Below are 12,502 nucleotides of genomic sequence, written 5' to 3' on the forward strand. Positions count from 1 at the left end.
TAGAATTTCCAGCATCCCTTCTCTCCTCCAGCACCCCTTTCTTCCTTCCTCTCGCTGAAAGCTGGCTCTGTATTCACCTGAGCACCTGGTGCCTTTGGCCATGGGGGTGGGGGGCGGGCAAGGCGAGGGGTGGAGACATGGCAGGAGAGAAGACAGCCAAACCCAGGGCTGGATCCTCCTCTCGCATTCCAGGCTCAGTCTGGTCCCCATCCCCCTCAGCATCCTGTCTCCACCAGACAATAACCTGTAATCTCAGGGGCAGCCAGTACCCAAATACCACAAAGCAGGTCTGAGGGGGGACTGGCAGCAGCAGCTTCAGAAAACAGGTTTGTTAGGAAGGGGCTCTGGGGGGGGAGAGAGAGAGAGAGAGAGAGAGAGAGAGAGAGAGAGAGAGAGAGAGAGAGAGAGAGAGAGAGAGTATGTGTCTAGAAACTCAAGCCCAGAGCTAATTAAGGCACCCAGACACAGAGACAGAATCTTTGTCTTCTTGAAGAGCAGGGATCTGAACTAAGCCCCTTAATTCTCTACCCAGACAGCCTGTCCTGTGCTGGTGGTCTGGTCTTGGGGGGGGTGGGTAGTCTGGTCTGGGGGGGGGGGTAATGTGCTGATGGTCAGGGTCACACCTGGGAGTTCCGGGGGAAATATGGGGAAGCCTCAGTCACCAGCTCACCAAGGAAGATGCCACAGGAGGCACTGGCTACCCGGGGAGAACATCCAAGGGGCCTGTGCGGGGGGGGGGGGGGGGGGGGGGAGGGGGCGGGGAATTGCAGGGGTGGGGTGGGGACGACACGGTTTCCTTGAGGTCAGTACCCGAAGACCTCGGGGTGGGGAGGGTATGCCACTGAGAAGGAACTGGCAACCCAGGGAGAGGCTGAGGGGTAGAGAGCAGGCTAGAGCGCTTGGGGTGGGGGTAGGGTGGCCCCTGATGAGATGAAATGAATCCACCTGTGGGGAAGAGGCTGTGGAGCAGGAAGAGCGCCTCAAGCTAGTGACTCCGCTGTGACCCCAGCTCAGTCTTTTGATGTCTGGGGCCCAGGGTACAGCTATAGCCAAAAAGGAGACAGAGGGCTCAGTCTGGCAGGATCTAGGGAGGTCTAGGGCCCAGGGGCTGGGGTGATGGAGTGAGTACATCCCATCCCGCCAGTCCCACCACTACAGCATGGAAGCTGTCTTTGCTACATCAGAAGTCCTTTATGGTCTGGTGCAGCTCAGCTTTCCTGCCCTCCCCACCCAAGGTGCCTCTGTCCATTTCAGTCAGCTTATTTCATATCTAAAGTCCCCTCCTCTCCTTTGGGTGTCAAGTGGGCAATGGATGGTGGGAGACAGGGCTGGGCCAGCTCTAAGTTAGATGGCTGACTTCATTCTGCCAAGAGTCAGGGAAAGGCTAGCTGGATTTAGGAAGCTCTCCTTCCCCTCCCTAGCCACCTAAAGAGGCTGGAGCTGACTGGCAGTTCCCCCACTTTCGGCTGAGGATCCCCACTTTCAGTTCAGAAGGGACAGGACAGAGGAGTGGCCATGGGACCCCAGTACTTGTGGCATCGTCATGATGGACACCAGCCTCTGTTCTCTGGCCCACCCCGTCCCCATTTGCTCTCCAAGTGCTGTGAGTCGGTCTCTTAGTACATGCTGCTCTGTGGCCTGCCAGGGTGGGGGAGGTGGAGGCAAAGACAGGATTCGGAGCATTTCACTCCAGCAATGTGGCCTTGGGTATGTTACCTACTCTGAGCCCCAGTATTCCCAAATGGAGCACCTAATGTCACCACCTGCTAGTACCAGGGGTGTCCTGCTCTGGGAGGCTCTGTCTGGCTGTGTGTGAAGGAATGGTTTGGCTTGCTTGGTACAGGGCAAGGTTGGGGGTGGGACATAGCACCTGGACCAGGTACTGATTAGAAATCAAAGCCAGAAATGTTGGGCCAGCACCTTCATCTCTTTGCATACATTGAAGAATCATTTAGCGTTTTCCCAGCGTGTGATGGTCAATAGGATCAGCCTTACTTTGGGTATCCCCTGCCACCTTGGGATGGAGGGTAAAAGAAGGCCCGAAATACATTCCTGAAGAATGAAAGGAATGAGGAGAGACAATGGGAAAGGATGAGGTGGGATACCTGCTAGTTCTCCCACCTCGCACTGCTTCAAACATCACAGGCTCACCCAGGGCTGGGAGTGAGAATCCAGCAGCTGGCTGTGGCTGAGGAAGGATGTCTCTGGTCCCCACCCACAGAAGGAAGAGCCCCACCCCCACCCCTCCCTGTCTCTGTCCCGCTGAGGCCTCTCTGCCTCACTGCCTGTGACTCCTGTCACTGTGGAAGCCTCTAGCCCCACTGGCCCCTAATCAAAGTGACAGTTCCCAGAGAACAAGTCCTGGCTGCCACAGGGCTGGGATGTTTTGTCTTGTGTGGTATGGAGCCTCAGACCATGAGTGTCTAGGAATGAAGAGGTGTGTTAAGGGTTCCTCACACTTAATGCCCCCCACCTCCCAAACTAGGCATGGGGCTGTCTTTCCATTTCTCCAGGAGCTCCAGTCAGTGTTCCCCTAAGGGCTCTCTCTGCTCTGTTGACAGGGGCTTGCATGCTGCTCTAGCCCTCATACTGGACCAGACTAGAACTCATGCTCAGGACCACTGCCAATGGCTCCCATCTTCCTTACTCAACTCCCACCATAGGGTATTTGCTAGCATCTTTCTGCTGTGATTGCCTGGTCTCAGACAGCCAAGGGCAGGAGGAGACACCAGGGCAGGGGCGAGGGGGAGGGGGTGTCGTAGCCCATTATAGGCCCAGAATTAACTAGGCCAATAGAGAGAGTAGGTGCTCCCTGCAAACAGGCCAGAATTTGAGGGTTAATAGAAATCCGAGGCCCCTCTGATCTGGCCATAGATACAACCATTGCTTCCTCCATGCTGCCCTGATGCTGGCCATTCCCCACGGCACGTGCGGTAGAAAGGTCTGGTTCCACGTGCAAGTCCTCCATCCCTCTCCTGTGAGTGCCTGGCTGTCCAGGCGCAGGCGCCGAGCATATCCTGTATGGGGCCAGCCCAGGGCTAGAGGTGATAGATGGAGAGTTATCCAAGTGGATTAAAACCGCCCTGCCGGAAGTTTCTGCACAGCTAAGGACATAGCCACCAAAACAGAAAGACAGCCAACGATATGGGAAAGGATCTTTACCAGCACAGCAACAGACAAAGGCCTAATATCTGTCATCTACAGAGAACTCAAAAAACTAAGCCCCTCCAAAGCCCAATAAACCAATTAGGAAATGGGCGAAGGAGCTCAAGAGAGACTTCACAAGAGAAGATATAAAAATGGCAAAGAAACATATGAGGAAATGTTCAACATCCCTGGTAGTAAAGGAAATGCAAATAAAAACAACGCTGAGATACCACCTCACCCCAGTTAGAATGGCCTATACTCTGAGCTCAGGCAACAACAAATGCTGGAGGGGTTGCGGGGAAAGAGGAACCCTTCTCCATTGTTGGTGGGAGTGCAAATTAGTACAACCACTTTGGAGAACAGTATGGAGGTTTCTCAAAAAGCTCAATATAGACCTACCCTATGACCCAGCCATACCACTCCTAGGCATCTATCCTAAACAGCAAACCCCAAGATATCAAAAAGACATTTGTACTTCCATGTTTTATCGCGGCACAATTGACAATAGCCAAAATATGGAAACAACCCAGATGCTCCTCCACAGACGAATGGATCCAAAAAATATGGTACTTATACACAATGGAATACTACATAGCGATTAGGAATGGTGAAATATTGTTATTCGCAGGGAAATGGTCAGAACTCAAACAAATAATGTTGAGCGAGACAAGCCTAGAACACAGAAAACAAAGGGGCATGATCTCCCTGATATATGACTGTTAAGAAAGGGAGACAGAGAGACAGTAGAGACCAAGTCTGTGAAACCAAAAACTGCTTGTCAAATAGTATTTCCCACAGGATTGGGGCAGTGACCCAACAGTATGTAACTAAAACCAAACAATTACTCAACACATAAAGGTCAAAAATTGACCTCTCAGTGGAATACAATAGCTCAAAATCTATGTATGTACGTTCATATAAGACTACCGTCAGGGCTGGGAATATGGCCTAGTGGCAAGAGAGCTCGCCTCTTATACATGAAGCCCTGGGTTCGATTCTCCAGCACCACATATCTAGAAAACGGCCAGAAGTGGCACTGTGGCTCAAGTGGCAGAGTGCTAGCCTTGAGCAAAAAGAAGCCAGGGACAGTGCTCAGGCCCTGAGTCCAAGCCCCAGGACTGGCCAAAAAAAAAAAAAAAAGACTACTGTCGACATATTGTCTAATCATTGCATTTAAAGCCCTAGGCTACTGTATATGTTCTTTTTTTTTTTGGCCAGTCCTGGGCTTTAGACTCAGGGCCTGAGCACCATCCCTGGCTTCTTCCCGCTCAAGGCTAGCACTCTGCCACCTGAGCCACAGCGCCCCTTCTGGCCGTTTTCCATATATGTGGTGCTGGGGAATCGAACCGAGAGCTTCATGTGTAGGAGGCAAGCACTCTTGCCACTAGGCCATATTCCCAGCCCACTGTATATGTTCTTGATACATTGTATATTGTATATATGTCTACCTGACCTAGAGAAGGGAAAGAAAAACAGGGCGTAAGATATCACAAGAAATGTACACACTCCCCTACTATGTAACTGTACCCTTTTTGCACAACACCCTGTCCAAAAAATTTGTGTTCAATTAATAAATAAATTAAATTTAAAAAAAAACCGCCCTGCCGGAACCATCTAGATTGGCGTACCAGGCATTCTGCCTCTTTCTTCCGAAGCAACCCCACCCAGCTCCCTGCTTTCCTCCTGGCACACTCTTTCTGTCCACTGAGCAGAGCTGCCATCTCTTCCTCCTCCACCTCTTCCCCCTGGTCCTGCCAATCCTCAGATCACCACATCTTGATGGTTCTCCTACACAAAAGCTTCTAGGACTTGCTTCTCCGTGCCACCCTTTTTCTTTCTCATGGCCCCTAAGTCTCACCCTTGTCCCTTGCCAAGGATATCTGAAGCACCACTCCTGCCCCAAACACTTCAGTAATGATCTTCAGAGCCAAGGCCTTGGGCCCTTAGGGGCACCAGCTCACCCCCACCCCCACCCCAGGCTTGCCCCAACACTTTGCCCACTGCCTGCTGAGCTATGAAGCCATGACTTATAGTCTCATGACTCTGCCTGGATGGTCCTCTTCCTTCTAGTACCCATCATCAATGTCATCTCTTCCCTAAGCTATTATGTCCGTTTACCTTCCCTATCTCTGAATGTACGTGCGTGAGTGTATGTGCGTGTGTGTGTGTATGTGTGTGTGTGTGTTTTACTGGGGATTGAACCCAAAGCTTCGTATATGCATGGCAAGCCCTCTAACCTTTGATTTCTCTTTTTTTCCCCTGGCCTGGCTTCAAACTCTTGACCCTCTTGCCTCTGTCTTCCAAAGAGCTGGGATTATAGGTATGGACCACCAGGCAGAGCCTCCCCTAGCTTCTAGTGCCCTATGAAGCTTGTTATTATCTTAGGACACACATCTGTTTGTGGTTATTAGATAGCTCTTTCTTGACATACAGGTATGATACCTTTAAAAAAAAAAAAGTGTGAGCTGGGAATATGGCCTAGTGGCAAGAGTGCTTGCCTCCAACACATGAAGCTCTCGGTTCGATTTCCCAGCACCACATATATGGAAAACGGCCAGAAGGGGCGCTGTGGCTCAGGTGGCAGAGTGTTAGCCTTGAGCGGAAAGAAGCCAGGGACAGTGCTCAGGCCCTGAGTCCAAGGCCCAGGACTGGCAAAAAAAAAAAAAAGTGTGAATCCTTTTGGGCCTTGGTGGCTCACACTTGTAATCCTAGCTACTCAGAGGCTGAAATATGAGAATCAAGGTTCAAAGCCAGCCTGGGGCAGGAAAGTCCGTGAGACTCTTATCTCCAATTAATTACCAAAAAACTGGAAATGGCACCGTGGCTTGAAGTGGTAGAGTGCTAGCCTTGAGCCAAAGAGCCCAAAGACTATGCTAGGTCCTGAGTTCAAGTCCCAAGATTGGCAAAAAAGAAAGAGTAAGTCCCTAAGTAGTTTATGTCTTGAAGACTATCAATAAATATTTAATGAATGAATAAGTGACTCTTTGTTGGTATTGGGATTTGAACTCAGGGCCTCACACTTGGTAGGCAGGAGGCTCTTTTACCACTTGAGACACACCCTCAGCAGAATGAGTGACTTTTGAATTCCCCCCATACTCCACACATATGCTTTAGAAACATCCAACCATCAGATGCCCTCTTGCTCAATCACACCCTTGATGTCCAGCCTCAAGAGCTCAAGTAGAGGAGTCGGTTCCCTCTGTCAGTGCATCCTCGCCCTTTGCCTATGCTGGAATGTCCCTGCCTGGAATGTCCCTTCTTCCTACTGCCCTTGTTCTCAGGCTCCCATGCCCTTCCCCTGAGGTTCATGCCCAAGGGGAGGCACATGGTAACCACAACACCCATCTGCTCTTTCCATGTCTGGCTCAGTCCTGAACTAAGGCTCAATCTTGGGATGCCATGGTGCTAGGAGAGGCAGGCTCTGGCTGATCTCTTGACCCCAGCATGCTGTGTGTGGAGGGGAAACAGTGGATGCTCCATGAATATCCCCCAAAGAAAAGCCAGCTCTCAAGATGTCTGAGCTCAGTGGTTTTGCCACGGGCTACACTGCAAGGTGGGTCTGTGGCAGCCCTCCCCCCCCCAGGAACCGGAAATGAGGAGGCCTCCCACCCCACCCCCCACCGGGCCTGCTGTGAACTTGCTTTCCCTGTCAGCCTGCAGTCTGGCTTCCTGCTTTCCCCATGGCTCCCATGTGCCTGTCAACTCGCATCACCCTCATGGGTGCATTCACCCATTTCCCCCAGAACTCTGCCTTGCAGCCAGCTGCCCCTCAGTGCTGGCAGCCAAACCTTTGCAAAGTCACCCCAACCAGGGAGAGGCAGAAATCCTGGCCAGGAGTTCAGTGCACAAGGGAAGAGGCGCCTTTCCTTAGGCCTTGGAGGGAGTGCTGTGGACCTTGCTGACCCTGGCCTTCAGAGACCAGAGCAGGAGCCTAGGCTATCCCACAGGTGAGGTCCTGGTCTGAAAGTCTCTCCCTGCTAGGAGCACCAGCCTAGAGAAATGCTGTTTAAGGGGTCCCATCCCGCCCAAAAACCCTATTGGATGAACCCCCAGAACTAAAATGACCTCAAGAAGAGGCCTAAAGACCCTCAATCCTGAGAGACCCCAGGGAAGGGTTTAGATATAAAACCAAACCCAGGGGATCCTCAGACCCTAAAACCTCTTTAAAGGCATCCTTACTCCAAAGAGTCATAGACCCAGAGCCTCTCTGCGGGACCCAGAGAGATCCTTCCCTGGGGGACCCAAGCTGAGTTGATGGGAGTGGTGCCCCTCCACACTGACCTGGGCCCGAGGGGGCCTTGCCCAAGCTGAGTTGTCGCAGTCTCCGCTGGTGGGCGCGCCCCCCACAGTGCACCTGGGCCTGGGTTGCGGAGTTCAGCTGGATGTTGCAGACATCACAGAGTGTGTACGAGGGCCGTTTTCTTTCCCGCTTGGTTTTAGGTTGCTCTGAGGTTGGAGGAGGGCACTCAGTAGCTCCGGGTATAGGAGGCTCCTTCTCAACTGGGGGAGATGGGCTCAGTGGCCGCTTCATTCCTGAGTAGATAGACAGGCAGACAAATAAATGATGGCACAGTGGTTGTGAACACCAAGAGAGAGAGCAGAAGGGGCTCAAGATGTAGAGATTTCTGGTGCACTGTATTCCAGGAGAAGCCTCCAGCTCCCAGCGAGCTCCCACAACCCAAGGATGGCAAAGGGCTGGGAATATGCCTAGTGGCAAGAGTGCTTGCCTCCTACACATGAAGCTCTGGGTTCGATTCCCCAGCACCACATATATGGAAAACGGCCAGAAGGGGTGCTGTGGCTCAGGTGGCAGAGTGCTAGCCTTGAGCGGGAAGAAGCCAGGGACAGTGCTCAGGCCCTGAGTCCAAGGCCCAGGACTGGCCAAAAAAAAACACCAAGGATGGCAAAAAGGGGCATAACTGAGTTATTGCTGCTGACAGAGCAGCAGTAAAATGCAGGAATTATAACCCACTGCTGTTGGCTTATACCTGTAATCCTAATCAGGAGGCTGAGATCTGAGGATCAAGATTCAAAGCAAGCCTGGATTAAAAAAAAAAGAGAGAGAGAGAGACACTGTGAAGCTGGGCGCCAGTGGCTCAGGTCTGCAATCCTAGCTACTCAAGAGGCTAAGATCTGAGGATCACAGTTCAAAGCCAGCCTGGGCAGGAATGCTTATGACACTGGTTTTTGTTTTTTTTTTTTTAATTTTTTTTTGGCCAGGATTGGGCCTTAGACTCAGGGCCTGAGCACTGTCCCTGGCTTCTTTTTGCTCAAGGCTAGCACTCTGCCACTTGAGCCACAGCGCCACTTCTGGCCATTTTCTGTATATGTGGTGCTGGGGAATTGAACCCAGGGCCTTATGTATACGAGGCAATCACTCTTGCCACTAGGCCATATCCCCAGCCCCTCATGACACTGTTATTTCCAATTAACTGCCAAGAAGCCAGAAGTCGGGCCATGGCTCGAGTGGTACAGCTCAGGGAATAATGTCCACTCCCTTGTGTTCAAGCTCCAGTACAGCACAAACACAAACAAACAAACAAACAAAACAACTAGGAATTTTGGGGACTCAGGCCCACAGAAGTGAAGCTCAGAGAGTCATGAGTCTTAGAGATGAGATGGGCACTGGGAGAGACACAGCAGCAGAAGAGGGGGTGTGAACCAAATTTGGGAAGCCAGAGTTCTGCCCTGAGGCAGGAACTGACAACCCCTGGGACAGACAGGCCCCCGGTCTCCTTAGTGGAGACACAGCAGCCACTGGCCAGAAACCCAGCCTTTCTGAGCCCTGTTGCCCAGCAGGGTGACATTCACAAATAGTGGCAGTGTGCCACCCCAATTCCTGCCCCACATGGTTCTAGATGCTCTCTGCTGTCTTGGCCACCGGGCGTTAGGGCATCATTGGTGTCTTGTGTGGAGACTTGGGCCCTGAACACAGCCAACACAACAACTCTCATCTTGGACCCAGTGGTTCTGACCCTTATGTGGTGGTTCTGACTCGTGTGGTCCCAAGCCTGCTGCAGGGTGGTATAGCCATGTTGCAGTACCAGGGATGGCCTCCAGTGGCGCAGTGAGCAACTCTGGGGAAAATAAGAGGTGGCAAAACCACTATCCCTCTGAGCTGGGTCCACCCCTCTCCTCCACACTCAAGGGGCAACTAGGTTGCCCCTGGAGCCATGCCAGGGCACAGGGGTATGCAAGAAGTCACTCTCACCACTTTGTGAGAAGCACAAAGGGGGAGCCCCCCCACACCCACACCCACAGTTGCCATCTTTCACCTCTAGATGGTGGTCCTCATAGCTATTCATCTGCCTTGCAAGGCTTCCCACCCCCACCTAGCAGGAAGCAGCTGCAGGGACCCGGGTGCTCACGATGGAGGGGGTGGCACAGGTGTCAGGGGCCAAGCAGGTGGAGACTTCAGAGGCATGAGACTTTCCTGGTCGCACCAAGGAGAGTTGCCTGTTTGCCAGCAAGGGGACAGGGATCTTTTGAAGTCCCAGTACAATTTATGAGAGACAGGCAGGGATATGGCCAAGGAGAGTGGACAAATATCTGCCACACCACTGATTAAACCTTCGTGATATACAGCCTCTGGGCTCAGAGGGCTGCCTGGATCCCGGGTAACCGTGTCCCCCAGCCAGAGTTCTTGGGCCTGCTGTGACCTGTCCTGCCTGATCTAACCTTCCCAGCTGTCCCCTCAAGAGCTACCCTGCTCTGGCTAGCCAAGGTTTCCAGTCAGAAAATCTGGAGGGATGGGCAATTATTAGGGCACACATGGGTCCTGTCTAACTCTTGCTATGATTGCAGGCAGGCAAGCACCCATCCCCTGCTCTGGTCCCTACTCAGTAAAAGCATGACTCACTCCAGCATGACCTACGCTTGGGACACACACTCCCTTTGTGCGGTCACAGGTGCCTGGTGATTTGAGAGAGAAGGAAATTGACTCCCCGGAACAGGAGGCAGCAGCGGGCTGGCTTCAAAGAAAACAGAAAGCACAAGATCTGATGCTAGAAGCTTCTCTGCTGCCTTCTTCACCATCCAGTTGCCTAGGCCACTTCTTTTTATGGGTTCACTGTCCCCCGGGTGCCTTACACATAGGATTTGTTTTCAACTTCATAACAACCCTATGAGATAGGCACTATGGTTAACCTAGGATCCCACCTCAACAATTATACCACAGACGGTAAAGTGTGCTGGCTGGACTTTACCTAGACTTGTCTGACTCAGAGCCCTTAACCACTGCCCTGTCCCACCTCTCCTTGAGGCCTGCCACACCCTGGTTGGAACTTCTGGTTGGGGAGGGGATTCACAATTCACAGAAGGGATCCTGGGAGGAGGGTCAGGGATGTACAGCTCCTATCATGAGCTGGGTACCAGGCAGTGGGTTGCCACAGCCTAGGGGAAGAGAGGTAGAGCTGGGAAGAAGAGCATGGTAAAAGCAGAGGAGAGAGAGAGAGAGAGAGAGAAATATGTATTTTTAAAAAGCATGCATGGATCCATCTGTATGCCTGTCTGTCTGGTATTTACAAAAGAAGAGAATAAGTCTCATTGTTTTCCACCTTCCCTGAGAGATGGACTGAGACTGCTATAAGGAAGAGGGGGTTAGACTACAGCCGGGAGCCACGCCTCCCACAAAGGCTGGAGATCTGGGGAAGGCCAGGGCCTCTGTTGGTCCTGTCCGTGTTCTGTCTATGGAGAGTTTGGGAAGCAAGACAGAGAGGTAGCACTCAGGCACTCTCTACCATTCCAACTGGGTGACAAATATACTTCAGGATCCTGGCTTTCTGTAGGGTCCGTGGCCACTGTGAGAATCTTAGTGCCCATCCAGAAGGGGACTTTAGAGTAGAGGGTGGTCTCCACAGCATTCTGGGAAAGGGGAACCTCAGGAGCAGATCGTCTCTCTCAAATGGATAAGGAGAGAGGAAGGCTGCAGACCTGGACCCAGCCTTTGGCAGAGTATGAAGGGCTCCCTCAGCAAACCCTTAATGAGCCCAATTACATCCTGGTATTTTCCCCCATGTTGGCCAGCCATGTTGTTCAGTCCACCAGCCTCCCCTAGTCAGGTCCCAGGCCCTGCTCTAAGAAAAGTCTGGTTGGCTGGTCAGTCTTGAGCCAGTCCCTGCCCATCTGAGCTGTGGTTTCTCTGTCTTTGAGGGGAGGGGGCTGGGCTGATCTGATCTGTTGGGGCCTTTGTAGATGGAGTTACAGTGGCAATTCAGAGGCGATTCAGCTGACACTCAGTAGCCAAAAGAGAGGGTGGGTATAGGAAAAATGGCCACCACTTGTAGGACACTATAAAAATGTCACCTCAGAAGGATGCCAGTGGCTCATACTTGTAATCCTAGCTACTCAGGAGGCTGAGCTCTGAGGATCTCTGTTCAAAGCCATCCTGGGGGCAGATATATCCATAGGACTTTTAGCTCCAGGTAATTAGTGAAAAGCTAGAAGTGGAAATGTGGATCAAGAGGTAGAGCTCCAGCCTTGGGCAAAAAGCCAAGCAAGGCCACAAGGCCCTGAGTTCAAGGCCAAGTACTGACACCACCTTCCCAGTGGGAGGCACATAGTAGGGTCAGGTCTCCCCCATTCCATGATGTCAGTGCATGGAAGTCCAGCCTAGCTACCCTGGGGCCCAGGAACTGGGGGTTCCTACCCTGAGATGATAGAAGAGCCTGAGAGCCCCCTATCATCCAAAGGAATAGTATGAGGAGTGGGGAGAGCTTCACCCCTGACCCCTGACCACACACCCCTGCTTTGCAGAACAGGAGGCTGGGGACTGAACAACAGCTACCCAGGCAGCAGGGACCAGGTGGAAGGACCTACTGGACAAACTCCAGACAGCCATGTCTGTCTTCCTATTGAAGTCATGACAAGGGGAACTTGTCACCTCTGCTGGGGACTTCTGGGTGCAGAGGACCCAACTGATGGAGAGCTGCTGGAAGTCAACACTGCAGCTCCAAGGAAGGGCAGGAAACACAGCAGTGCCTGCTCTACCTTTACCCCTTGTGGCCTGGGTGCCCCAGGAGGCCTTGTTCTCTCCTAGTAACCCCCCAAAGATAGAGACGGCCTCTCTTGGCCAGGGAAGTCCTCTGGTAAAGCTATCTATCCTCAGGAAGGCCTTCCTGCCTGCATCTTTCCTTGCAGAATCGTCCGTGGAAACCCAGAGCACCTGCCTCGAAGGTGATGCAGCCGGAAGGTGAGCTTCCACACGCCCCTTTCTTCCTCTGCAGCTAGGCAAGGCCTAGGAAACCTGAACGCCACCCAGCCACCTGTCAGCACGCAGAGGAGTCCCTCCACGCCCACACCCCTCTCCTATGTTATGCTAGGGCCGGGGATCCTGCCACGGGGAACCTCATACACA

The 12,502-nt window shown here is 52.4% G+C and overlaps 1 protein-coding gene across 5 annotated transcripts in view; it reads right to left on the reverse strand.

Annotated features, from left to right (window-relative positions):
* The window catches only part of Znf385c (zinc finger protein 385C), a 31,346-nt gene extending 23,668 nt beyond the window's left edge, over positions 1-7,678 (reverse strand). For 4 of the 5 annotated variants that reach the window (XM_048365142.1, XM_048365143.1, XM_048365145.1 and 1 more), the window contains exon 1: positions 7,429-7,678. In XM_048365142.1, the coding sequence (XP_048221099.1) occupies positions 7,429-7,678 (250 nt within the window). The remainder of the gene's footprint in view (positions 1-7,428) is intronic. The other variant, XM_048365146.1, reaches the window with a different exon arrangement.
* Positions 7,679-12,502: the final 4,824 nt, after the last annotated feature.

The sequence above is a fragment of the Perognathus longimembris genome, chromosome 17, assembly GCF_023159225.1.
Source record: "Perognathus longimembris pacificus isolate PPM17 chromosome 17, ASM2315922v1, whole genome shotgun sequence".
Taxonomy (NCBI): Eukaryota; Metazoa; Chordata; class Mammalia; order Rodentia; family Heteromyidae; genus Perognathus; species Perognathus longimembris.